Below are 24,999 nucleotides of genomic sequence, written 5' to 3'. Positions count from 1 at the left end.
TTCCCTATAAACGCACTCTCACAGCTGCGCAACTGCGTTCACTTATTGCTGACATACTTATTGAAGAAGAGATGGCACATCAAACTCCTCCCTTTACGGGAGCTAGGGAAAAAACTACTATGTTCTCGCAGGAGGAAGATGATACACCTACGGAGCAAAATGGTCAGTATAGTGCAGCTGGGTTGTCTCAGGGTGAATCAGCGTCGTTGGCACTTCAGCTGGCAAAAATCAATCTTGAGCAAACTAGGGAACAGAGAGCATTCGCAAGGGAAGAATTTGATAGGGAAAGAGAAAGGAGGCAGTTTTCGCATTCTGTAAACGATTTCAGTTTACAAAAAGCAGTACAGCTTGTTCCCCGCTTCAATGAGGCCGAACCAGAGCAATTTTTCGAAGGCTTCGAAAATCAGGCTCGAGCCTTGAGGTGGCCGGAACAGCACTGGGCAGCGTTGGTTCATACAGCATTATTGGGTAAGGCACAGGAATTTACGTCGGTATTAACTGACGCTGAATTCTCTGATTATCAAGTAGTGAAGACCACAGTGTTGGGAGCATATACATGTATCCCAGCTAAATATCGTAAGACCTTCAAATTGAACAGGCGGCAGCTTGGTCAATCCCTGGTGGACTTTGTGAGACAGCAAACCAAAGCTTTTACCAGCTGGTATAAAGCGAGTGGTGTCTCTAACTTTGAGGAGCTGGTGCAGCTTATTCTGATTGATAACCTGCTGGAGTCTGTGGGACCAGAGGTTCGTGTCTTTCTGCAGGATCGTGACTTAACCACTGCATTGGAGGCGGCCAGGTTGGCTGATACCTTCGAAACGAACCGCTCCTTGTCCGAGCGGTCCCGTCTCTCTTTTCAACAGTCTGGCGTGAGCAGAGATCGACAACATTGGAGAATGAAGTGCCAGCCGGAGGGAGAGCGTCTACGACATCCAACCAAGTCACCTGGTGAGCCACGCTTCTCAACATATGGTCCCCCTGCGGAGAGGCAAACTACTTATGGAGCATCTCGACAACAATATCCAGAGAGGCACCAGCCAGAACGACACCACTTGCAACGTCATCAGGGAGTAAAGGGCAAGCCTGTCGTCTGCTTCAGGTGTAATAAAGTAGGTCATATCAGTTCCAACTGCCCCCAAAAACCTCAACCCATCGGGAAAATCTCTAATATCCCTAGTAACATGTCCCCTAGAGAAGTAGAAAAAGGTATGGCCCCTTATTATTGCGAAAGTCTTATTTCCCTTCAGGAACACTCAGAACCAACTAAAGTAAATACCTTTAGAGATACTGGAGCATATTGCTCACTTGTCAGAGAAGGAATATTACCCCTTTCAGAGAATACTTCCTTGAATTCCTCAGTTTTATTGGAAGCTTACGGAGGAGCTATATATTCAGTTCCTTTGCATAAAATTTATGTACAGTGCAAATATTACACTGGGTACTTGACTGTAGGTATCTCAAAAGGATTTCCCATGAAAAATGCCATGTTATTACTGGGTAATAACATTACTACTGTTACTTCGTGTCCTGAACCTATAATGATTAATGCTTCTCCAGTGTTGGCCATAACTCGGGCAACATCCCAAGGGTTGTCTGGGGAGAATGTTGACCTATCCTTGGACGACTCCGATCTCGGAATAGCCACGTTGTTTTATGAGACACACCGGCCGGAGTCTCGTAAATCAAGTGAACAGACCCCGATCAAGCCTTCCTATTCCCAGGTTGCAGGATTGCCAGATGTCTCTGTTTCCATGCCCGAGGGACTGTCCTTCCGGGAGGAACAACGTAAGGACCCTTCGTTAAAATTCACTTTTGAGGCAGCCATGGGTAAATCCTCTTTGGGTCATCCAGTCAAGTATGAAGTTAAAAATGATTATTTGGTATGCACTGAGACTGGTAAGGAGACAGAGGGCCGGCAATTATACGACAGGTTAGTGGTTCCAACCAAGTATAGACCTCAGATATTAAATATAGCTCATAATACGTCATCAGGAGGTCACTTAGGAATTACAAAAACCTTGTATAGAATCACAAAAGAATTTTATTGGCCAACATTAAAGAAAGATGTGAAGAATCATATTAGGTGTTGCCGAGAATGTCAGCAAGTTGGAAAACCTGGACATTCTATTAAACCTGCACCTCTCCAACCCATACCTGCTGATGGAGAACCTTTTGCAGATTTAATTATAGATTGTGTAGGTCCACTACCTAAGTCAAAGTCTGGAAATCAGTATTTATTTACAATTATGGATAAAGTAACCAGATATCCTGAAGCGATCCCAATGCGTAGTATCAATACTAAAGCTATTCTCAAAGCTTTAACAAAATTCATTTCTTGTTTTGGCATTCCTAAAACTATACAAAGTGATCAAGGTACTAACTTCACTGCCAAAGCATTTAGGGAAGTATTAACTAGGTTAGGGATAATTCACAACTTATCCACTGCCTATCACCCTCAGTCCCAAGGCGCCTTGGAAAGATTCCACCAAACATTAAAAACAATGATGAGAAGTTTTTGCATGCACTTTCCGACAGATTGGGATGAATCTCTACCATTGTTGCTGTTCTCAGTACGAGAGACGGTGCAAGAGTCTACAGGGTATAGTCCGTTTGAGCTGATCTTTGGGCACAATGTACGAGGTCCTCTTCGGGTGCTCAAAGAAGGATGGATGGGAGAAGACGTAAGCTCAGCACTCTACAACCCGTCTTCAAGGTTGCAGGTGGCACGTGAGTTAGCCACGGCTAAGCTAAAGACAGCTCAAAGTAAGATGAAACAGAGGTATGACAGAAGTGCACAATTCCGCTCCTTCCATCCAGGAGACAAGGTGTTGGTGCAGGAACCTATACCTGGCCACACCTTGAAAGCTAGATTTACGGGACCTATGCAGATAGTAAGTAGATTATCTGATTTAAATTATGTGGTAGCTCCCATTGATAAGACCTCAAAAACAAAAACTTACCACATAAATCAAATCAAGGCCTTTCATACACCAGATAAAGTCCCAGTAATGACTCTGTCCTCTACCTCTGAGGACGACTCTGACTCTTTGCACTCTATCTCTGAAATTAATACTAAACTTTCAAATTCTGTCCTCCTCAAGGATCCTAGCCCGTTAATGGATGGATTATCTGAAATACAAGCAACCAATTTAACTGAGCTTCTACAGTCATATCCTAATATTTTTTCGGATGTGCCGAAAAAATGTACGTTAGGTTACCATGATGTAGATGTGGGAAAATCTAAACCAATTAAACTCTCCCCCTACAGAGCTAATCCTGAAAAGCAAAGGTTACTTCAGCAGGAAGTAGACTTCTTGTTAGAACATGGTTTAGTGGAGGAGTCGTCTAGTCCATGGGCTTCACCGTGCATCCTAGTAAAAAAGGCTGATGGAGGGTTTCGTATGTGCACAGACTACCGTAAAGTGAACGAGGTCACAATTACAGATGCTTACCCTCTTCCTCGTCTGGATGACGTAATTGACTTTGTGGGTAAGGCTACTTTTGTGTCCAAATTAGATCTCCTTAAAGGTTACTATCAGGTACCTTTGACAGATAAGGCGAAGGAAATCTCTGCCTTCGTGATTCCAGGAGGTCATTATCAGTATACAGTTACCCCCTTCGGAATGAAAAATTCCCCCTCTTCATTCCAGAAACTCATCCATCAGGCTATTAAAGGACTTGAAGGCACGGCAGCATACCTAGATGATATTGTTGTGGTGTCTGATACTTGGGATCAACACCTACTTAGACTTAAAGCTCTGTTTGAGACCTTTAAGAATTCCCAATTAACAGTTAATTTATCTAAATCTTCCTTTGGCCAGGCCACTATCACTTTTCTAGGCCATGAAGTAGGTAGTGGTAAAGTTGCACCTAAACTTGCTAAAGTTCTTTCGATTAAAGAATATCCAGTTCCTCATGATAGGAAATCTCTTCAACGTTTCCTAGGCATGATAGGATTTTACAGAAGATTCTGTAAGAATTTCTCAGATATTGTAGCCCCTCTTACCTCTCTTACCAGTCATAAAGTTCCCTTTAATTGGACGTCAGATTGTAACACTGCTTTTAATAAAGCAAAAAGATTATTGTGCTCTGCACCCATTCTCTTGTCTCCAGACTTCTCCAAACCTTTTTCATTACAGGTTGATGCTTGTGAGTCTGGGGTTGGGGCGGTACTATTACAAATCGGGAACAAGGAGCTGCAGCCAATCGCATACTTTTCAGCCAAGTTCCAGCCACATCAGAGAGCTTACTCTACCATTGAAAAAGAAGCCCTCGCGCTGGTAATGGCTTTGGAGCATTTCGATGTTTATGTGGGCCAAACATCGCAGGTGGTCACAGTCTACAGTGATCACAACCCGTTAGTCTATCTCCAAGCCATGAAGAATCACAACACAAGGCTTATGCGTTGGACTCTCAGGCTGCAGCCCTACAATATTTTTATTAAATATATTGCCGGCAAAGAAAATGTGTTGGCAGACTCTTTGTCAAGAGTCTAGTTTAATATTTTATTTAGGTTAGGATGTATTTGTGGTAACCCCCCTTTCAAGCTCTTTTTTTTATCCCCTGATGTGGGGGTTTTTTTTAGTGAGGGGATACGGGCTACCGTCCGCTTGTATCTTGGACCTATGTTGGCTTATCTGACTGCTGTCTCACTCTGAGTTTAGGGTTTGGCTTTCAGGCACTAGGAAAGCTGAGCTCTATCTAAGAGTTGGATGGTGGAGAGGATAGGCGGTCCCATTATTTTGTGCCATGGCGGCACGGTTACCACTGGGAGGTGGCAGCCTAATCCTGAGCCTTCTCGGGGGTGGGGGTGTGGCATGCAAAGAGTACGTAACCTTTATTCGGCGCATGGACACACCCTCATTTACAGGCTATCTCCCCCAACCAGCGAACCAGGTTGCTAAGAGTTGATGATGGGGCCCCATCGTTCAACTAGTGACCAGGTTCTAGCCAATAAGAAGGTGGGATTGACAATCGCAGAGGTTATGTGGATACCGCTCTCCTGTCTGCCCTTGTCATTCCCACTCTAGAGCTGGTTGAAGCACGGTCTGCTATCTTGTGGCTTCTATTTCTGCCTTGCTTACCGTGGAGTGCACTATATTTATCACTGTACATAGTGTACATATTGCTGTTATAATTGGTGAAGGATAATATAAGTCTAAACTTTTTCTACTGTGTTTATTTGCTCCCATTACACCTGGGATAACAGGCCATTTGAAATCCTAGGTTGTAATAGTGGTTGTGGTACGTGTGATGGTTATTGCGGTACGTGTGGTGGTGATGGTTGTTACGGTACGTGTGGTGGTGGTTGTTGTAGTACTTGTGGTGGTGGTGGTTGTTTTGGTACGTGTGGTGGTGGTTGTTGTAGTACTTGTGGTGGTGGTGGTTTTGGTACGTGTGGTGGTGGTGGTTGTTGTAGTACTTGTGGTGGTGGTGGTTGTGGTGGTGTTGGTGTGTTGTGGTACGTGTGGTGGTTATGATGGTTGTTGCGGTACGTGTGGTGGTTATGATGGTTGTTGCGGTACGTGTTGTGGTGGTGGTTGTTGTGGTACGTGTGGTGGTGGTGGTTGTGGTACGTGTGGTTATGATGGTTATTGCGGTACGTGTGGTGGTGGTGGTTGTTGTGGTACGTGTGGTGGTTATGATTGTTGTGGTACGTGTGGTGATAATGGTGGTTGTGGTACGTGTGGTGATAATGGTGGTTGTTGTGGTACCTGTGGTAATAATGGTGGTTGTTGTGGTACGTGTGGTGATAATGGTGGTTGTTGTGGTACGTGTGGTGATAATGGTGGTTGTTGTGGTACGTGTGGTGGTGGTTGTTGTGGTACGTGTGTTGGTGATGGTGGCTGTTGTGGTACGTGCAGTGGTAGTTATGGTGTGGTACGTGTGGTGGTGGTTGTGGTACGTGTGATGGTTGTTGTGGTACGTGCGGTGGTGGTGACGGGGGTTGTTGTGGTACGTGTGGTGGTGGTGGTTGCTGTGGTACGTGTGGTGGTTGTGGTACGTGTGGTGGTTGTGGTACGTGTGGTGATGGTTGTGGTACGTGCGGTGGTGATGGTGGTTGTTGTGGTACGTGTGGTGGTGATGGTGGTTGTTGTGGTACGTGTGGTGGTGGTTGTTGTGGTACGTGTGGTGGTGGTGATAATGGTTGTTGTGATGGTGGTTGTTGTGGTACGTGTGGTGGTGATGGTTGTTGTGGTGTTGGTTGTTGTGGTACTTGTGGTGGTGATGGTGGTTGTGGTGTTGGTGATGGTTGTTGTGGTACGTGTGGTGTTGATGGTTGTTGTGGTGTTATTGATGGTTGTTTTTGTACTTGTGGTGGTGATGGTGGTTTTACGTGTGGTGGTTGTGATGGTGGTTGTTGTGGTACATGTGGCTGTGATGGTTGTGGTACGTGTGGTGCTAATGGTGGTTGTTGTGGTACGTGTGACGGTTGTGATGATGGTTGTTGTGGTACGTGTGGTGGTTGTGATGGTTGCTGTGGTACGTGTGGTGGTTGAGATGATGGTTGTGGTACATGTGGTGGTTGATGTGATACGTGTACTGGCTGTGATGGTGGTTGTGATACGTGTATTGGCTGTGATGGTTGTTGTGGTACGTGTATTGGTTGTGATGGTGGTTGTTGTGGTACATGTGGTGGTTGTAATGGTTGTTGTGGTACATGTGATGATGGTTGTTGTGGTACATGTGGTGATGGTTGTTGTGGTACATGTGGTAGTGGTGATGATTGTGGTGGTACGTGTGATGGTTGCTGTGGTACGTGTGGTGGTTGTGATAGGGATGTTGATACTGGTGGTGGTGGTAACGCTGCTATTAGTGGCGCTGATGCTGCTGGTATTGGTTGCGGGTGTTGATGTTTCTGATTCTGGTTGGGGGTGTTGATGCTGCTGGTACTGGTTGGGGTATTGATGCTTCTGGTACTGGTTCGAGGTGTTGATGCTTCTGGTACTGGTTGGAGGTGTTGATGCTTCTGGTACTGGTTGGAGGTGTTGATGTTTCTGGTTCTGGTTGGAGGTCTTGATGTTTCTGGTTCTGGTTGGAGGTGTTGATGTTTCTGGTTCTGGTTGGGTGTTGATGCTTCTGGTACTGGTTGGGGTGTTGATGCTTCTGGTACTGGTTAGGGCTGTTGATGCTGCTGGTAATGGTTGGGAGTGTTGATGCTGCTGGTACTGGTTGGGAGTGTTGATGCTGCTGGTACTGGTTGGGGTGTTGATGCTGCTGGTACTGGTAGGGGGTGTTGATGCTTCTGGTACTGGTTGGGGTACTGATGCTTCTGGTACTGGTCGGGGGTGTTGATGCTGCTGGTACTAGTTGGGGTGTTGATGCTTCTGATACTAGTTGGGGGTATTGATGCTTGATACTGGTTAGGGGTGTTGATGCTGCTGGTACTGGTTGGGGGTGTTGTTGCTCCTGGTACTGGTTGGGGTGCTGATGCTCCTGGTACTGGTTGGGGTGTTGATACTCCTGGTACTGGTTGGGGTGTTGATGCTGGTGGTACTGGTTGAGGGTGTTGATGCTGGTGGTACTGGTTGGGGTGTTGATGCTCCTGGTACTGGTTGAGGGTGATGATACTCCTGGTACTGGTTGGGGTGTTGATGCTGCTGGTACTGGTTGAGGGTGTTGATGCTGGCGGTACTGGTTGAGGGTGTTGATGCTGCTGGTACTAGTTGAGGGTGTTGATGCTGCTGGTACTAGTTGGGTGTTGATGCTTCTGGTACTGGTTGGGGTATTGATGCTTCGGGTACCGGCTGGGGTACTGATTCTTCTGGTACTGGCTGGGGGTGTTGATGCTTCTGTTACTGGTTGGGAGTGCTGATTCTGCTGGTACTGGTTGGGGGTGCTGATGCTTCTGATACTGGTTAGGGGTTTACCTGGAGAGAGTTCCGGGGGTCAACGCCCACGCGGTCCGGTCTGTGACCAGGCCTCCTGGTGGATCAGAGCCTGATCAACCAGGCTGTTACTGTTGGCTGCACGCAAACCAACGTACGAGCCACTGCCCGGCTGGTCAGGAACCGACTTTAGGTGCTTGTCTAGTGCCAGCTTGAAGACTGCCAGGGGTCTGTTGGTAATCCCCCTGTATGCATGCTGGGAGGCAGTTGAACAGTCTCGGGCCCCTGACACTTATTGTATGGTCTCTTAACGTGCTAGTGACACCCCTGCTTTTCATTGAGGGGATGTTGCATCGTCTGCCAAGTCTTTTGCTTTCGTAGCGAGTGATTTTCGTGTGCAAGTTCGGTACTAGTCCCTCTAGGATTTTCCAGGTGTATATAATCATGTATCTCTCCCGCCTGCGTTCCAGGGAATACAGGTTCAGGAACCTCAAGCGCTCCCAGTAATTGAGGTGTTTTATCTCCGTTATGCGCGCCGTGAAGGTTCTCTGTACATTTTCTAGGTCAGCAATTTCACCTGCCTTGAAAGGTGCTGTTAGTGTGCAGCAATATTCCAGCCTAGATAGAACAAGTGACCTGAAGAGTGTCATCATGGGCTTGGCATCCCTAGTTTTGAAGGTTCTCATTATCCATCCTGTCATTTTTCTAGCAGATGCGATTGATACAATGTTATGGTCCTTGAAGGTGAGATCCTCCGACATGATCACTCCCAGGTCTTTGACGTTGGTGTTTCGCTCTATTTTGTGGCCAGAATTTGTTTTGTACTCTGATGAAGATTTAATTTCCTCGTGTTTGCTATATCTGAGTAATTGAAATTTCTCATCGTTAAACTTCATATTGTTTTCTGCAGCCCACTGAAAGATTTGGTTGATGTCCGCCTGGAGCCTTGCAGTGTCTGCAATGGAAGACACTGTCATGCAGATTCGGGTGTCATCTGCAAAGGAAGACACGGTGCTGTGGCTGACATCCTTGTCTTTGTCAGATATGAGGATGAGGAACAAGATGGGAGCGAGTACTGTGCCTTGTGGAACAGAGCTTTTCACCGTAGCTGCCTCGGACTTTACTCTGTTGACTACTACTACTCTTGTTCTGTTAGTGAGGAAATTATAGATCCATCGACCGACTTTTCCCGTTATTCCTTTAGCACGCATTTTGTGCGCTATTACGCCATGGTCACACTTGTCGAAGGCTTTTACAAAGTCTGTATATATTACATCTGCATTCTTTTTGTCTTCTAGTGCATCTAGGACTTTGTCGTAGTGATCCAATAGTTGAGACAGACAGGAGCGACCTGTTCTAAACCCATGTTGCCCTGGGTTGTGTAATTGATGGGTTTCTAGATGGGTGGTGATCTTGCTTCTTAGGGCCCTTTCAAAGATTTTTATGATATGGGATGTTAGTGCTATTGGTCTGTAGTTCTTTGCTGTTGCTTTACTGCCCCCTTTGTGGAGTGGGGCTATGTCTGTTGTTTTTAGTAACTGTGGGACGACCTCCGTGTCCATGCTCCCTCTCCATAGGATGGTAAAAGCTCGTGATAGGGGCTTCTTGCAGTTCTTGATGAACACGGAGTTCCATGAGTCTGGCCCTGGGGCAGAGTGCATTGGCATGTCATTTATCGCCTGTTCGAAGTCATTTGGCGTCAGGATAACATCAGATAGGCTTGTGTTAATCAAATTCTGTGGCTCTCTCATAAAAAATTAATTTTGATCTTCGACTCTCAGTCTGGTTAGCGGCTTGCTAAAAACTGAGTCATATTGGGACTTGAGTAGCTCACTCATTTCCTTGCTGTCATCTGTGTAGGACCCATCTTGTTTAAGTAGGGGCCCAATACTGGACGTTGTTCTCGACTTTGATTTGGCATAGGAGAAGAAATACTTTGGGTTTCTTTCGATTTCATTTATGGCTTTTAGTTCTTCCCGCGATTCCTGACTCCTATAAGATTCCTTTAGCTTAAGTTCGATGCTTGCTATTTCTCTGACCAGTGTCTTCCTACGCCTTTCAGATATACTGACCTCTTTTAGCCGCTCTGTTATTCTTTTCCGTCGCCTGTAAAGGGAGCGCCAGCAGCTGATGCTGCTGGTACTGGTTGGGGGTGTTGATGCTCCTGGTACTGGTTGGGGTGTTGATGCTCCTGGTACTGATTGAGGGTGTTGATGCTGCTGGTACTGGTTGAGGGTGTTGATGCTGCTGGTACTGGTTGAGGGTGTTGATGCTGCTGGTACTGGTTGAGGGTGTTGATGCTGCTGGTACTGGTTGAGGGTGTTGATGCTGCTGGTACTGGTTGAGGGTGTTGATGCTGCTGGTACTGGTTGAGGATGTTGCTGCTGGTACTGGCTGGGCAGTTGATGCTGCTGGTATTGGTGGCGTTGGTAATGGTAGTGGTGGTATTGGTAGTGGGTGGTGGTAGTGGTAGGTGGTAGTGCTGGTACTGATAGGTGGTGGTGGTGATGGTATTGGTGTTGGTACTGGTAGTGCTGGTATTGGTGGTGGTGCTGGTATTGGTGGTGGTGGTGGTGATGGTGCTGGTATTGGTGGTGGTACTGATAGTGACTACGGCATGCTAAGAGTATGTTACATTATATTTGGCGTATATCACACACCCATATAGGCATGCTTCCCGACCAGTCAACCAGGTGCTAAATGTTTAATGAGCAAGTGCCCCATCGTTATACCCGTACCTTGGTTCAGCCAGCCAATCACAAACTCGCCAAAGTTGTGAAGCAATGTTGTACACTCGTCAAGCAACTTAGGTAGTGCTAGCATTGGTAGTGGTGCTGGTATGGATAGTGATACCAGTATTGGTAATGCTGATGTTGCTAGTGGTGGTGGTATTGGTGGTGATAGTGGCACTGGTGGTGGTGGTGGCAGTGGTGGTGGTGGCGGCACTGATGGTGCTGGCAGTGGCAGTGATGTTGGCAGTGGTGGTGGTGGCACTGGTACTGGTGGTACTGGTAGTGATGGTCCTGACAGTGCCAGTTTTTTTAATTTTATACGTTGCATAAGCAACAGCACCATCAATGTTGACTCGGGTGTGGGGGAGGGGTGAAGATAGCACCATCAGTTTTGACCTGGGTGTGTGTGTGTGTGTGTGTGTGTGTGTGTGTGTGTGTGTGTGTGTGTGTGTGTGTGTGTGTGTGTGTGTGTGTGTGTGTGTGTGTGTGTGTGTGGGAAGGGGTGAAGGTAGCACCTACCCGTTGGGTAGGACCTACTTCCACTGGGGAATCCCGCCTACCAGTGACTATGCCCTCGTCTGCTACATGTCCTTATCCACTGACGCCTATATAACCGCCAGTCTTCTTGCCTTTGCTCCAGATTCTCCACCACCACGATGCTGTGAACACTAACTCCAAGGCTGAGGGACTGATTACCTCATCTTTTGTGTACAGTTCTGTCTTCTAGTTATGTCCTAGAATCTGTATTGATAAAGCCACTGGATGGCGAAACGTCTACAATTAGGATATCCAGACGTTGCACTTGTGTCTAAACTTTCATACTGTCAGTATTTTATACCTTTCTTGCACCACCATCATTGTTGACATGGATGTGTGTGTGTGTGTGTGTGTGTGTGTGTGTGTGTGTGTGTGTGTGTGTGTGTGTGTGTGTGTGTGTGTGTGTGTGTGTGTGTGTGTGCGCGCGCGCGCGCGCGGGGTGAAGGTAACACCATAATAAACACTGTTAATCTGACCATGACAAATATAAGCATGTTTCTGATATTTCAAGAAATATATTTAGCAATCATACAGAATCAAATAATTTTCTATTACAATTCCACAACAAGAATTACACCGCAGTTCAATGTCTTCCGTGTGGAATTCCACTCCAGGCAAGTATCACGGGTACAATTTAAATTCAGTCGAATTTTTCCCACTGTCGAAATTTCACACATTTTGAAAATCTCCCGTGTAAAAGTTCGTCCCTAATCGATGGTTCACGATAAATCTCCATGAAATCCTGGCGTAGTCAGGCATGTCAAGAGGATTGGGAAAATCAGAGGGTTGTCATGAGATTGGTACAAGGCTTTAAGGAAGGACTTGCAGAGATATGATCATAATATTGAAAATATTCCGATGAATTGATACAGTAGAAAAACAAACAATACGAGTATAACAGAGAAAACGACACTGAGTGAACACTTTCATTTCATTCAGTGCTGGTCAGCAGGGCGGTGCTGCTGACCACAGGGTCAACAAGTACAGGTATTTGGTCTACGAGTGCTACTTCCTTCCCACAGAATCATAGACGCTAGGCTCCAGGGGGATAGTATGCCTTGGCTTTCCTCAAAGAGCTTCGTTCCAGACCCGAGGGCTGCTGCCTGTCTCTCCCAGCGCCTCAGTGTGGCGATCCTAAGAGTGAGTCTCTCTCCCAGCGCCTCAGTGTGGCGATCCTAAGAGCGAGTGTTTCTCTCTCCCAACGCCTCAGTGTGGCGATCCTAAGAGCGAGTGTTTTTGTCTCCCAACGCCTCAGTCTGGCGATCCTGAGAGCGTCTCTCCCAGCGCCTCAGTCTGGCGATCCTGAGAGCGTCTCTCCCAGCGCCTCAGTCTGGCGATCCTAAGAGCGTCTCTCCCAGCGCCTCAGTGTGGCGATCCTAAGAGCGAGAGTTTGTCTCTCCCAGCGCCTCAGTGTGGCGATCCTAAGAGCGAATGTTTGCTGCATCTGGAATTTCTACCAGTGACTAAAGATATCAACTTAAAGAGTTTAGACGTATGTGATGAATGGTTTTGAAAACCGACAAGTTGAAGAATTGAGACACTTATGCAACATATTGGAATCTTTATTGAAGAAACTTTTCGCCACACAGTGGCTTCATCAGTCCAATACAAAGTAGAAATGGGTAAGGAGAGGAGAGTTTGAGGTAGTCAGACACTCAGCCTGGAATCGGTGTTCAGTCCATCACTCTTGTAGGAAGTACAGCATAGGGTCACTGTGATCCTGCTTCGACTCACCTGACTGCAGTACATAAGCCACCTCTCTGGCCCTATGCTGTACTTCCTACAAGAGTGATGGACTGAACACATCGATTCCAGGCTGAGGGCCTGACTACCTCGAACTCTCTTCTCCTTACCCATTTCTACTTTGTACTGGACTAATTCAGTTTAGACATACTCTGTAATTCTACATGCATATAATGTCCTCAGCATAACCATAATCATCAAAATGTATACATGCGTTCCATGCATCATTCAAACAAAGGTTTAAAAAATATTTATAAAAATATACATTATATACAATTCCAACACACCGGCTGGATCCCACCGAGGCAGTGTGACCCATAAAAGAAAAAAAAATACTTTTTACATTTAATAACTTACATGGGAGAAAGGAGTTAACAGCCCTTTACTCCCGTCATCTTAGTCGCCTTTTACGACACGCATAGCTTACGGAAGAAGGATTTTTTCCACTATCTCATGAATAGTATATATATATATATATATATATATATATATATATATAATGTCGTGCCGAATATGTAAAACTGGTCAATTAGCAAGAACTCATTTAAAATTAAGTCATTTCTAAAATTTTCTCTTACACGTTCAAAGATATATTTTTTTCATTAATGTTAATGTAAAAATTTATAATTTTGCACCAAAAGAATCTTAGAAAACTTACCTAACCTTATTATAACAAGAAAAAATTATTTTAGCTTAACCCAACTAAATATATTTTAGATTTGTTTACAGCAATTTAATACTAAACAAACACAGAAAAATATATTTTCTTCGTTAGGTTCAGAATGATTTTGGCGAAATTATTGCATACACAAATTTTCGCTTGTACTATATGGCAAGATTAACGTTGCTATTTAAGCCAAGATGGCAAGTTCTGCCTATTCGGCACGACATTATATATATATATATATATATATATATATATATATATATATATATATATATATATATATATATATATATATATATATATATATATATATATATATATATAATGCTCAATAATAACCCACCCCCATGGAGGTTCAAGAGACATTGTTCTGAGTTTCCGTCTCCACGTGGGTTATTGAGCGCACACACACACACACACACACACACACATCTATATAATATATATATATATATATATATATATATATATATATATATATATATATATATATATATATATATATATATATATTGTGTGTGGTATTTACTGAATAGATAATTTTATAATAAAAAATATGACCATAAGATATTTTCTGAGGATATTCCTTAAGTCTTCCGATAATTTAATTTAGTGTTTCATACAGAAAATTCATCTCATGAATTATTTTGACAAGGGTATAAATATTTACCAACAGTTACTAAAAAATTCCAAGATCATAAATGCTCAGCCGAGGCTTTGCAGGGAATTAATTCCTACATCAGATTCCTAAATAAACAAATCTTTAGACTTGTGGGTTCTTTATCTGGAGAGGAAAGCTGCATTCATCTGCCAGCGTCTGACCTTTACGAATGATATCAAAGCATTGCGCGACCTACTTGAAGAATTTCAGGATATTTCATTTGGTTCACCGCTGGAGAGGTTGGGACAAACTCGAGTTGAGCAGAAACTCGGCCTTTGAACCATTTTTAGCCATTCTGAGTGTTCTACTTCGGGGAGGCAGTGTGAATGTTGACACGCCGCCCGGTGCTGCATCCTTGAATGTTCTCTTCTTGCTAGCTACTCCTGTATCTAGTTTCTCAAGCCTTATAGGACAATCTATCTAGTTTCTCGAGCAATATGTACTCCTACCTAGATTCTAGAGCAGTCTATATATATATATATATATATATATATATATATATATATATATATATATATATATATTTATTATCACACTGGCCGATTCCCACCAAGGCAGGGTGGCCCGAAAAAGAAAAACTTTCACCATCATTCACTCCATCACTGTATTGCCAGAAGGGTGCTTTACACTACAGTTTTTAAACTGCAACATTAACACCCCTCCTTCAGAGTGCAGACACTGTACTTCCCATCTCCAGGACTCAAGTCCGGCCTGCCGGTTTCCCTGAACCCCTTCATAAATGTTACTTTGCTCACACTCCAACAGCACGTCAAGTATTAAAAACCATTTGTCTCCATTCACTCCTATCAAACACGCTCACGCATGCCTGCTGGAAGTCCAAGCCCCTCGCACACAAAACCTCCTTTACCCCCTCTCTCCAACCTTTCCTAGGCCGACCCCTACCCCGCCTTCCTTCCACTACAGACTGATACACTCTTGAAGTCATTCTGTTTCGCTCCATTCTCTCTACATGTCCGAACCACCTCAACAGCCCTTCCTCAGCCCTCTGGACAACAGTTTTGGTAATCCCGCACCTCCTCCTAACTTCCAAACTACGAATTCTCTGCATTATATTCACACCACACATTGCCCTCAGACATGACATCTCCACTGCCTCCAGCCTTCTCGCTGCAACATTCATCACCCACGCTTCACACCCATATAAGAGCGTTGGTAAAACTATACTCTCATACATTCCCCTCTTTGCCTCCAAGGACAAAGTTCTTTGTCTCCACAGACTCCTAAGTGCACCACTCACTCTTTTCCCCTCATCAATTCTATGATTCACCTCATCTTTCACAGACTCATCCGCTGACACGTCCACTCCCAAATATCTGAATACATTCACCTCCTCCACACTCTCTCCCTCCAATCTGATATCCAATCTTTCATCACCTAATCTTTTTGTTATCCTCATAACCTTACTCTTTCCTGTATTCACCTTTAATTTTCTTCTTTTGCACACCCTACCAAATTCATCCACCAATCTCTGCAATTTCTCTTCAGAATCTCCCAAGAGCACAGTGTCATCGGCAAAGAGCAGCTGTGACAACTCCCACTTTATGTGTGATTCTTTATCTTTTAACTCCACGCCTCTTGCCAAGACCCTCGCATTTACTTCTCTTACAACCTCATCTATAAATATATTAAACAACCACGGTGACATCACACATCCTTGTCTAAGGCCTACTTTTACCGGGAAATAATTTCCCTCTTTCCTACATACTCTAACTTGAGCCTCACTATCCTCGTAAAAACTCTTCACTGCTTTCAGTAACCTACCTCCTACACCATACACTTGCAACATCTGCCACATTGCCCCCCTATCCACCCTGTCATACGCCTTTTCCAAATCTATAAATGCCACAAAGACCTCTTTAGCCTTATCTAAATACTGTTCACTTACATGTTTCACTGTAAACACCTGGTACAAACACCCCCTACCTTTCCTAAAGCCTCCTTGTTCATCTGCTATCCTATTCTCCGTCTTACTCTTAATTCTTTCAATAATAACTCTACCATACACTTTACCAGGTATACTCAGCAGACTTATCCCCCTATAATTTTTGCACTCTCTTTTATCCCCTTTGGCTTTATACAAAGGAACTATGCATGCTCTCTGCCAATCCCTAGGTACCTTACCCTCTTCCATATATATATATATATATATATATATATATATATATATATATATATATCTCGTTACTCGAGTAGTCTAGGTTCTAAAATAAGTTACGTGTTTATAATGCAGGTTTGACCATCATATGTTTATCTGTATATTCTTCACCAATTTAAGCCACTGTCTAATATTTTAGCAAGTTACGCCGCTATTTACTTGGTTTCATCCACTGTATATCATCCACCCTTCACATCATAACAAGTGTGCTACAAGTATTCACAGTATAAGGTAACATTAAAATATCATGCATAATGTACTTTTCAAATTATCATTGAGTCGATTGTTTTAGAAAATCATATAACCCAACTGACATCAGCTGTAGGAAGGACATCACCTAGTGTTGACCTTTCTGTGACATTCACACAGCAACACTGTCAGAGGTGAAAGGTCAGAGTTGTGTACATTAAGCTGGCAGGCGTGTTGCCCCAGTCATCAACATGAACACTGATGTGGTACTCACCTTGCGGTTGTCTGAGTGTGGTGAGGGTAGCAGACGATGGTTCTGCCTCTTCCTTAGGCAGATGGAGGAGGTAAGGTCACCTTGGGTTAGGGACGGAAAGGCTAGGTAAGGAGCTGAAGGTCAGGCTGAAACTCCTTTATTCCATAGCAGAGTTTGTGCCGGCGTGTCAAGAGTCACTACATGTTATAGAAAAACAAGTTGAGACACTATTACCGTGAGAGAAAGCGCGAGCGCGCGTGTGCGTGTGCGTGTGTGTGTGTGTGTGTGTGTGTGTGTGTGTGTGTGTGTGTGTGTGTGTGTGTGTGTGAGGGGGTTGGTAATGACGATGTAGGCTGACAGGATTCCAGCCGGAAATTAATTAAAACACGCATCGAGGGCTACTTACAGGGGTGAGGGGGCGGAGGGAGGAAGAGAGAAAGAGGGAAGAACAGAGGATAAGGATAATAGGGAGAGAGAATAGGATGGAAGGAGAGTAGATGGTAGGAAATGAGAATGTTAGAGAGGGCAATGGTGCTATAATCCTCATTCAAACCTCAACATCCGGTGGATTAGCTTATAAGATCCTCCACAAGACTAACTTACAACATTCATTGGGTCATGTTTTGATCTCATAACATTACCATTGAATGTTGTATTTTAGACTTGTGGAGGATCTTGAGTTATGCACCGGATGTTCAGGGTTGGATGAGTAATATAGCACCACAAGAATAACATGGTGAAGGACCAGCCATGCAAACATTCTAATATCTTAATACCTGTACCAGAGTGGATGTATTACGGCAGCAGAGTAACAGTGAATGTTGCAGTGACACGGCACTGTCACAGGTGCCACCACCTGAAGAACTATCACAACCAACTGAGGAACCATCACAACCACCTGAAGAACTATCACAACCAACTGAGGAACCATCACAGCCACCTGAAGAACTATCACAACCACCTGAAGAACTATCACAACCACCTGAGGAACCATCACAGCCACCTGAAGAACTATCACAACCACCTGAGGAACCATCACAACCACCTGAAGAACTATCGCAACCACCTGAGGAACCATCACAACCACCTGAAGCTCTCACTGTTCATCACGCGATCCCTTCTCACCTCTCTCTCAAGCGGCAGGTGAAATCTTACTTACCGCTCAATCAATAGTCTCATCTACCGCTCATATATTACTTACGCCCCTCTAGCGGTAGCTTATCTACCGCTACAGCTATCAAGGGCCCCTTAAAGAAGGTTCCTTGATGCTGGTGAGGGGCTCTTGAACTTTAAAAAACCATAAGAAGAGTACAATAAACTATAAGAGACTAGTTATTCTGGCTCAAAGTTTTTTAATTATTTTATTTTTTGTGGTAAGCAGTAGTAGTACAAAAATCGATTAAAAGTGTAATAATCTACGTATTTTAGCTAAAAAAATTAATGGACCTGTGCTCCAGTTCCTTGAATCAAGCCTGAATGCCTTCCATTCCCCCAGGCGCTATATGACTACGCGTTTAGCGCTCCCCCATATATACAGCTCCCCTCGATACTAGACATGTAATCAAGGATTATGAATCTAGACTCCCGAGCGTCTCTGTATGTAGGAATGAGTGTGGCTGGAGCGGATGTTGCTGGTAGACCTTAGGGACAGAATGAGTGTGGCTGGAGCGGATGTTGCTGGTAGACCTTAGGGACGGAATGAGTGTGGCTGGAGCGGATGTTGCTGGTAGACCTTAGGGACGGAATGAGTGCGGCTGGAGCGGATGTTGCTGGTAGACCTTAGGGACGGAATGAGTGTGGCTGGAGCGGATGTTGCTGGTAGACCTTAGGGACGGAATGAGTGTGGCTGGAGCGGATGTTGCTGGTAGACGTGGGGGACGGAACGAGTGTGGTTTCGGCACTTGTGTGAGATAATTGTGGTGGGTGGAGTGGTTGCAGCGATGGTGTTTGTAGCAACCATGGTGGTCTGAGTAGTGGTGGTAATGGTAGAATATATGATAATTGTGGTGGATGTAGTAGTGTAATGGTGATGTTTGTGGCGATTGTTGTAGATGCAATGTATGTGGCAATTCCAGTATAAGGAGAATGTGTGGTGGCAATAGTTATGGTGTACAGTGTTAGTGGTGGTGGTGGTAGTGATGGATGTTGTGGTAGTGGTGGTGGTGGTAGTGATGGATGTTGTGGTAGTGGTGACTGCAGCTATGATGATAAAGGCGAGAAGATGAGTGATGTTCGTGGCGGAAGTGCAAGTTGTCTTAATGGCAAAAGTAGCGTAGTCTGTTGTGGACATGGTGGTAGTGGTGGTCGTGGTGGTGGTAGTGGTGGTGGTCGTGGTGGTGGTAGTGGTGGTAGTGGTGGTCGTGGTAGTGGTGGTCGTGGTGGTGGTAGTGGTCGTGGTGGTGGTAGTGGTCGTGGTGGTAGTGGTCGTGGTGGTAGTGGTGGTGGTGGTAGTGGTCGTGGTGGTAGTGGTGGTGGTGGTAGCGGTGATCGTGGTGGTGGTGCTGGTGATAACAATGGTGGTGGTAATCATGACAATAATAGGGTGGCGAGTTTGATGGGAATATATTCACACACACGACCTAATCAAACCATCCTTATAGTTAGACTTTATATAAATCTTCAAAATCTCTCAAACTACACTAGTACAACCTTTTAACAATATCCGTTGAAAATATCGTATAAGGAACCACAAGCGTGAATTTTCAAAGGAAACGACTGCTGAATTTATTAAAATTGCCAGTTAGGCTATTAAGAAAAACGTTTACGGCTGCCTACAGTTTCCAGCAGGACCACCATGTGTTTGTGTGTGTGTGTGTGTGTGTGTGTGTGTGTGTGTGTGTGTGTGTGTGTGTGTGTGTGTGTGTGTTTGTGTGTGTGTGTGTGTGTGTGTGTGTGTGTGTGTGTGTGTGTGTGTGTGTGTGTGTGTGTGTGTGTGTGTCGGTGGAAACAAAATTTAGAAACAAGACATTCTGGCAGGACCCCGTCAAATTAACACAAATTAACTTTAACTAAAACTTCCATCCGAAAACGTTAAAATGACTTTTTCCATTAAAACGTATGTAGTGGAAAAATAAATGTATTTTCGTTGTTGCAAAAGTAAAGCAGACATGCGAGTGTAAGTACCAGGTGAGAACTGTTGGTGCGGGGTGACCCAGGGCTTCCAGGATCCGCTGGATAGACAAATGTTGACTTAAAACTCGTTAGAAAAACAATCCCGGAAGAAACACATCTTCACCGGTGAAACACGAAGCAAAAACTATGCTTGAAGGACCAAAAAGACTTTGAAAATGTGAGTGAGGATGACCAGGTTAGCAGGGGGAGCCACGCCCCCCTAACAAAACCCCCACAACACTAACTCGTACCTACAGTAATCGGTGTTGCTATTTCGAGGTGTGTCGAGTTGTTCTACAGTGCTGCGTGACATTGATTACCTTCTGCTGGACTTCTTGACTACGGGAAAGGCTACCACTTTTATCTCTATATTACATCCAACTCATATAATTCCCATTAAGAATATTTCAAGAATTAAGTATATTTCTCAGTTATGCTTTAATCTAAATTAATTTAATTTGAAAGATAAATGTTAAAGAAATGGTTAAACGTGAATTTTAAAGTACTTAAAATAATGGCATTGTCTGATATTAGTTTTGCCAAGAGATAAGCAAGTTTCTATATATATTGTAGTTTGTGTACGAGTTGTGTAAGTGTTCATTATGAGTGGGTCGGATGTCGGTAATGTTAACCACGACGCAACAAGACCGTGTGAACGACGCCCCCACACCACCCACAGGAAAGTATGAACGCCGCCCACCACCCACAGGACAGTGTGAACGACGCCCCCACACCACAGGATCGTGTGAACGCCGCCCCCACACTACCCACAGGACCGTGTGAACGCCTCCCCACACCACCCACAGGACAGTGTGAACGCCGCCCCCACACCATCCACAGGACCGTGTGAACGCCGCCCCACACCACCCACAGGACCGTGTGGACGACGCCCCACACCCCCCACAAGAAAGTGTGAACGCCGCCCCCACACCACCCACGACTCTACGGCAACCTAAACCCATATTTTATTACTGGGCCAATTAAGTCCTCTAGGTAAGGTAGCAAATGTCAAATTTGGAACGGTGAAAAACGAAAACTTGCTTCACTACTTTTCTAAATTTATAATAATCACATTATACTTCTACAAAATAGCTGTAAATTTTGAAGTTTCTCTCCGTGTACTTCTTTCGTTTGTTTCAAAGTATGGAAGTAAAGCGGGTCCTGCAGAACTCTGGTAAAGAGACTCCACGGGTCGAGAAGATCGAGTGAGTGTGAGGCGGGAGGAGCAAGCACACGTACCCTGTGAGAGTTCGGGCCTCGACTAACACACAAGACACTGTGGTGGGCGGCGCTCCTGGCTGCTGCAGCGAGATACTGCAAGCTGCGCGATGAGTCCTGCTCACCCTTCGACATCCACAACACTTTCAAAAAAAATAAATATTCTCTATCTCCTGGTAGCTTAGAGCCAAACTGATGCTCCGTATTTAGATAATTAATAAATTTCCCTACGCCAGAAATTGACGGGGATATCGTTCTTGCCAGACAGCCTTACTTTGAATATCGCACCACCGCCATCACTCTGAGTCTGGGAGAATCAATACCAAAGTGGCCCCCGGATAGCAGAGGAAAAGCTGCCGCCGTAACCTACTACAGCCCCTCCCCTTCTTCAGCAGCGACCTGCCTCTTCCCCTCCGCCGCCTCCTCCTCCATTCTTACTTTACACCCTCCTCCTCCTCCTCCTCCTCCTTCTCCTCCATCCAGAGTAACTACTTTCAGTAACTATCACTCATAACTGACATATCGGATGGATATGGGATGTCACACTCCAAATGTCATCAAATGATCGGTAGTTGAAAATGTTTAATCTTAAATTGGTTACTAAAATAATGATTTCCACAGTGATGAAAACGTCTTTAGGAAGAGTATGGGGGGAGATACCCTGGATAATTTCATCAGGAAGAAGGTTTAATCTTAAGTGCTGAGAACATCGCTTTTAAATCGACAATAAGAATTAACCTGGAGATGAAAGCTATATTGAGTGTTTCTCTTTAACACGAGGCCAGGCAGCGGGTCTTCCAGGAGGCCAGGCAGCGGGTCTTCCAGAAGTCGTGGCTCTCAGCTGCACAAATTTGCCTGCAGGCTGTCCAACTTGGCCGACCTCTCAGATTGTCTGGTTATGACGTAGTGAGGCTCCTAAGTTCACTTCGCTAGCTCTCCCAACCACTAAGTCATTTTACTGATAATTAACTAAAATGTTGAGGCAGAAAAATAAATATATATCAGATCTCTGTAATCTTATCCAGTTTTAATTAAAATCTGTCAGTTTATATATATATATATATATATATATATATATATATATATATATATATATATATATATATATATATATATATATATATAATCAGTGCTTGCACTTGTGTTCAAAACTCGCATAAGAGTAAGCTCAAATGACAAGCAACCAATTCTGTTGTGATAACGTAATGTGTCACAAACACAAGAGTGTAAGCAGACAGGTTCAGAGATCACACCATTGATATGAGAGCTGTGAACAAGTGCCAATAATGAGACTGTGTTGAACAAAACAGAACATACGAGACATAATATACAGCTGTGTTGAACAGTACAGGACATAACAGCTGTACTGAACAGTGAGGAACACAATACCAAGACTATGTTCATAATTCTGCCTCATTGTTAAGGCCACAAAGAAATAATTAGTCAAATATAACTTCTCACCACATTTAACTGTTCTCTCATGGTCGATCTGAAGTTAATATGAGTTCAATATTAATAGTGACAGTGCCATTAGTGTTCAGGGTCCCATAACAGTTGCTTTGTTTATTTGATCATCTGTTGTCATGAAGTATAAAAGTCACAATCCCGTGGCTGGAATAATTTTAAATTAACGTACAATACTCTGGCTGGAACAATTCACAGCCTATAATACTGTGGTCGGAACAATTCACAACCTACAATAATGTGGTTGAAATCATTCACAATACTGTTGCTGGAATAATACTGTATCTGAAACAATTCACAATCTACAAAACTGGGGCTGTAAAAATTTTCAACCTATAATACCATAACTGAAACAATTCAAAACTAATCCATAATACCGTGGCGAGAACAACTTACGACTAACCCACAATGCCGGACCTGGAACAATTCACAGCAAATCCACAAAACCGTGGCTGGAATTATAAATCCACACTGGAAAGAAACAGACGAATTTTCTGTCAGCAATGGACCAAATAATGGGCTCAAGCCGGCCGTATTGTCAGTAAAAATGTCTAAAGTTCGTGTTAATTTTAGCGAATTCAAAGTTACATTGCGAATGACTTACTGCCGCCTTTGTCCGTCCTGCGATTAATAATCAGAGGCGTTGAGTGCCGCCCCATCACTTGTTTACGACCGCTCACACCACCACATTATATCCTGAGTGTCACCTCTGGTGCCATATTCACTATATTATGTGTTGTGTGGCACCTGTGTTGCCTTATTCACTACATTATGTGTTGTGTGGCACCTGCGTCGCCATATTCACATGTGCTGTGTGGCACCTGTGTTGCCTTATTTTCTACATTATGTGCTGTGTGGCACCTGTGTCGCTATATTCACTACGTGTTGTGTGGCACCTGTGTTGCCTTGTTCTCTACATTATGTGCTGTGTGGCACCTGTGTCGCTATATTCACTACATGTGTTGTGTGGCACCTGTGTTGTAATAACTACATTGTGTGTTGTGTGGCACCTGTGTTGCTTTATTCTCTACATTATGTGCTGTGACACCTGTGAGCCCTTGTGTCTGTTTTATGTATTTAATAAGCGTATAAATCCTCCTAAGCCAACAAATCACTAGAGTACATCTGTATTAAACTATTAAACCAGGTTTCTTTACCACCAGATGCTGTATAACCCTTGTGGTTTAGCGCTTCTTTCTGATTTTTCCTTGTGTCAAAACTTCAATTATTCACAACAGCAAAACCGTAAAAATGATCATATTCATGAAAAGTTCAATTAATCCCTTCAAAACTCGCACATATATAGAGTAGTAATACGCAACTCAAATATAAAGGCCCAGACACCTTACGTCTCTTCCACAGGATGAGGGAATGGCTTACCTCCAGTGGTGCATCCTCTGCAAACTCTCCCAGCTGGTCCCTGCTGACATAACCAGCTCGGGCTATGGCATTCAGGCGCTCGCTCGAAAAATTACGGGATGACAAACTAAAAAAAAAAAAGAAAAAAAATCTTTGAAAATAATACGGTAATTGTTTTTACCTCGTTTGCTGCCGCCTTCCAGCAATTAGTTAATGATATTTTAGGAAAACACGAAGGAATTCTTGCTGGCGAGGCATCATAGCTCCCTCAAGCTTTATCAAGACCCGAGGAAAGAGGAGGAAGAGAGGAGTGAACGAAGGGGAAGGTAAAGAGAGGATTAGAAAGAGGGAGGGGAAGGAAAAAATAACGTGGAAGAGCATAACAAGGAGGGAATGAGAAGAAATGGATAAGAAGAAGGAATGGAAGGAAAGAGAAGGGTAGAATTATGGATGGAACAGAGAGGTCTACGAGGAATAAAAAAGAAATGACAAAGAGAAGGGAAGGCATCGTAAAAAAATCATATTTCTGGTCAGGCTGATTAAATGGGATTAAGTTGATCGACACACGAGAGTAATTAAGAATTCCTCACTTGTTCACCATCAGTCAAGAATATTTTATGCCGAATGTGGAGTATTAAAGTCAAAGTCATATCTAAGAGTACATATACTCCACTACGAGTACATGCGCTGTTTCTCTCAGTGAGACAGGTACTCATCAGAATATATACAAACTTCTGTTGATTATTATTATTTTTGTTTTTCACGAGGAAACAGAACAAAGTGTTCCCTGCCATGAGTTTGAGAGAGATGACTTTCTATATCTACTTATATTCTCCAGGACAAAGTCTTGACACGGGTCTTAATCTTCTGGCTTCTGTTAACGTCGTTCCTGAGTAACTCTGAATATCAGTGGTGGTGTTGTTATTATTATGGTGGAGCGCTAAACACGTAAGAATTATACACCGCCTGTGAAAGGGAGGGGGTGGAATTCAGGCTTAATTCAGGGAATCGAAGTATAGATCCAATTCCCTAGATCATAAGCCCCTCACCAGCATATTGA

At 44.0% G+C, this 24,999-nt stretch overlaps 1 protein-coding gene across 15 annotated transcripts in view; it reads right to left on the bottom strand.

The window, feature by feature from the left end:
• Positions 1–24,999, bottom strand: part of LOC128703610 (calbindin-32) — a 474,209-nt gene that overhangs the window by 301,766 nt on the left and 147,444 nt on the right. For 7 of the 15 annotated variants that reach the window (XM_070101219.1, XM_070101210.1, XM_070101209.1 and 4 more), the window contains exon 2: positions 23,961–24,066. The exons of 1 other annotated variant lie outside the window; for it this stretch is intronic. Coding sequence is in view for 6 of the 14 variants with exons in the window: in XM_070101210.1 (XP_069957311.1) it covers positions 23,961–24,010 (50 nt within the window). In the remaining 8 variants the exon portion in view is untranslated. Of the gene's footprint in view, positions 1–16,808; positions 16,985–20,970; positions 20,994–21,020; positions 21,210–23,960; positions 24,067–24,999 lie in introns of those variants that run through there. 7 more of the 15 variants (XM_070101212.1, XM_070101216.1, XM_070101225.1 and 4 more) reach the window with 5 other exon arrangements.

This window comes from Cherax quadricarinatus, chromosome 76, assembly GCF_038502225.1.
Source record: "Cherax quadricarinatus isolate ZL_2023a chromosome 76, ASM3850222v1, whole genome shotgun sequence".
Taxonomy (NCBI): domain Eukaryota; kingdom Metazoa; phylum Arthropoda; class Malacostraca; order Decapoda; family Parastacidae; genus Cherax; species Cherax quadricarinatus.
The sequence above is the reverse complement of the archived record's forward strand: the minus strand, read 5'-3'. Positions and strand labels throughout refer to the sequence as shown.